This window comes from Olea europaea, unplaced genomic scaffold (assembly GCF_002742605.1).
Source record: "Olea europaea var. sylvestris unplaced genomic scaffold, O_europaea_v1 scaffold36151, whole genome shotgun sequence".
Lineage (NCBI taxonomy): Eukaryota > Viridiplantae > Streptophyta > Magnoliopsida > Lamiales > Oleaceae > Olea > Olea europaea.
Window position 1 is genome coordinate 1 of NW_019255377.1, and position 1160 is coordinate 1160.

Genomic DNA, 1160 nt, shown 5'->3' on the forward strand with positions numbered 1-1160 from the left:
AAAAAGCTTTATGTCTGCATTAGTCGTTGTTTTATGAACAAGTAAGCAAAGAACACAGAGTGAAGGCAGTAAACTTCTGAAAACATGATATAGTCCTGCTATTTCATAAATTCATATTTTCATCTGCCAATTACGATTTTCAATGGATTCATTTTGTAGTAATGTTAATTAATTGACATATAACTCAATCAAGCAAACATGGTGCATAGGAATTCCTGCTAAGAGCACTTATGGAGTCCACTGTACACTAGGACTAACCTCAGTGGCAGCGGGTTTCGCAGCTCTTAGAGCATCCCCATCAATAATGGCTCCAAAAATCCCTGCATTATTCACCTATATGCACTCTCCTTCAAATTAGAAAGTTTGCATATTTCAGGATTTCAAAATGAACAGGAAAAAGTGAAGTTCAAACCAGACAAACAATCATTGAGAACTCCTATCTGGCTTTAATCAAGGTAGTTCAAAATGGTATAAGAAGCTATTGAATTCCAAATACAACCATCGAGTCCAACATTATCCTAGAAGTACTAACACAAGTGATTTCGATTGTATCTAAGACATATTCACTCTCCCTTTAAAAATGATTAGGTAAGTTGAACTAATAGCTAATCATAGTCATCGCCCACTGTAAATTTGAATAAAAGTTTCCGATATTACCAAAATATCGAGCCTTCCAAACTGGGCTTTGATGAATTCAGCTAGTGAATTGACACTTGCTGGATCCGTAACGTTAAGCTGATGAAAGATTATATTATCAGAAAATCCATACTCTTTGAGTTTCTTAACAGCTTCAAGACCCCTCTTCTCATCTCTGGCAGTCAACACCACTGTAATTCCATTGGATGCCAATTGCCTGCATATTTCAAATCCAATGCCCTTGTTTGAACCAGAAACAACAGCATACCTGATGTTAAATCAAAAAACAGCAGCAAATTATCAAAAAAGACCAGAAAAATTGTTATTTTAACTTCGATGCTGCCAGCAGAAAATATTAATAAATATTTCAGTGTTTCAGTGTTCTTGCTGGATTCCTGGGCCATGGATAATTCAGAGCCTTTTTAGTAATTTTGCTGATAATTATGTGATTTACTGTCTTTCTTTTTGCGTTTGTACGTGGTGTGGTGCGGTGGTTCGAAATCGGGCCGGACAAAACTCTCCAA

The 1160-nt window shown here is 36.3% G+C and overlaps 1 protein-coding gene across 1 annotated transcript; it reads right to left on the reverse strand.

Annotated features, from left to right (window-relative positions):
- Positions 1–6: 6 nt before the first annotated feature.
- Positions 7–915, reverse strand: LOC111386550 ((+)-neomenthol dehydrogenase-like; the record flags this gene model as incomplete). The annotated part of the gene is made up of 2 exons (XM_023011010.1): positions 7–333; positions 658–915. Coding segments are annotated over 2 exons (363 nt in total), but the record flags the coding sequence as incomplete, so codon positions are not given.
- Between the last annotated feature and the right edge of the window lie 245 nt (positions 916–1160).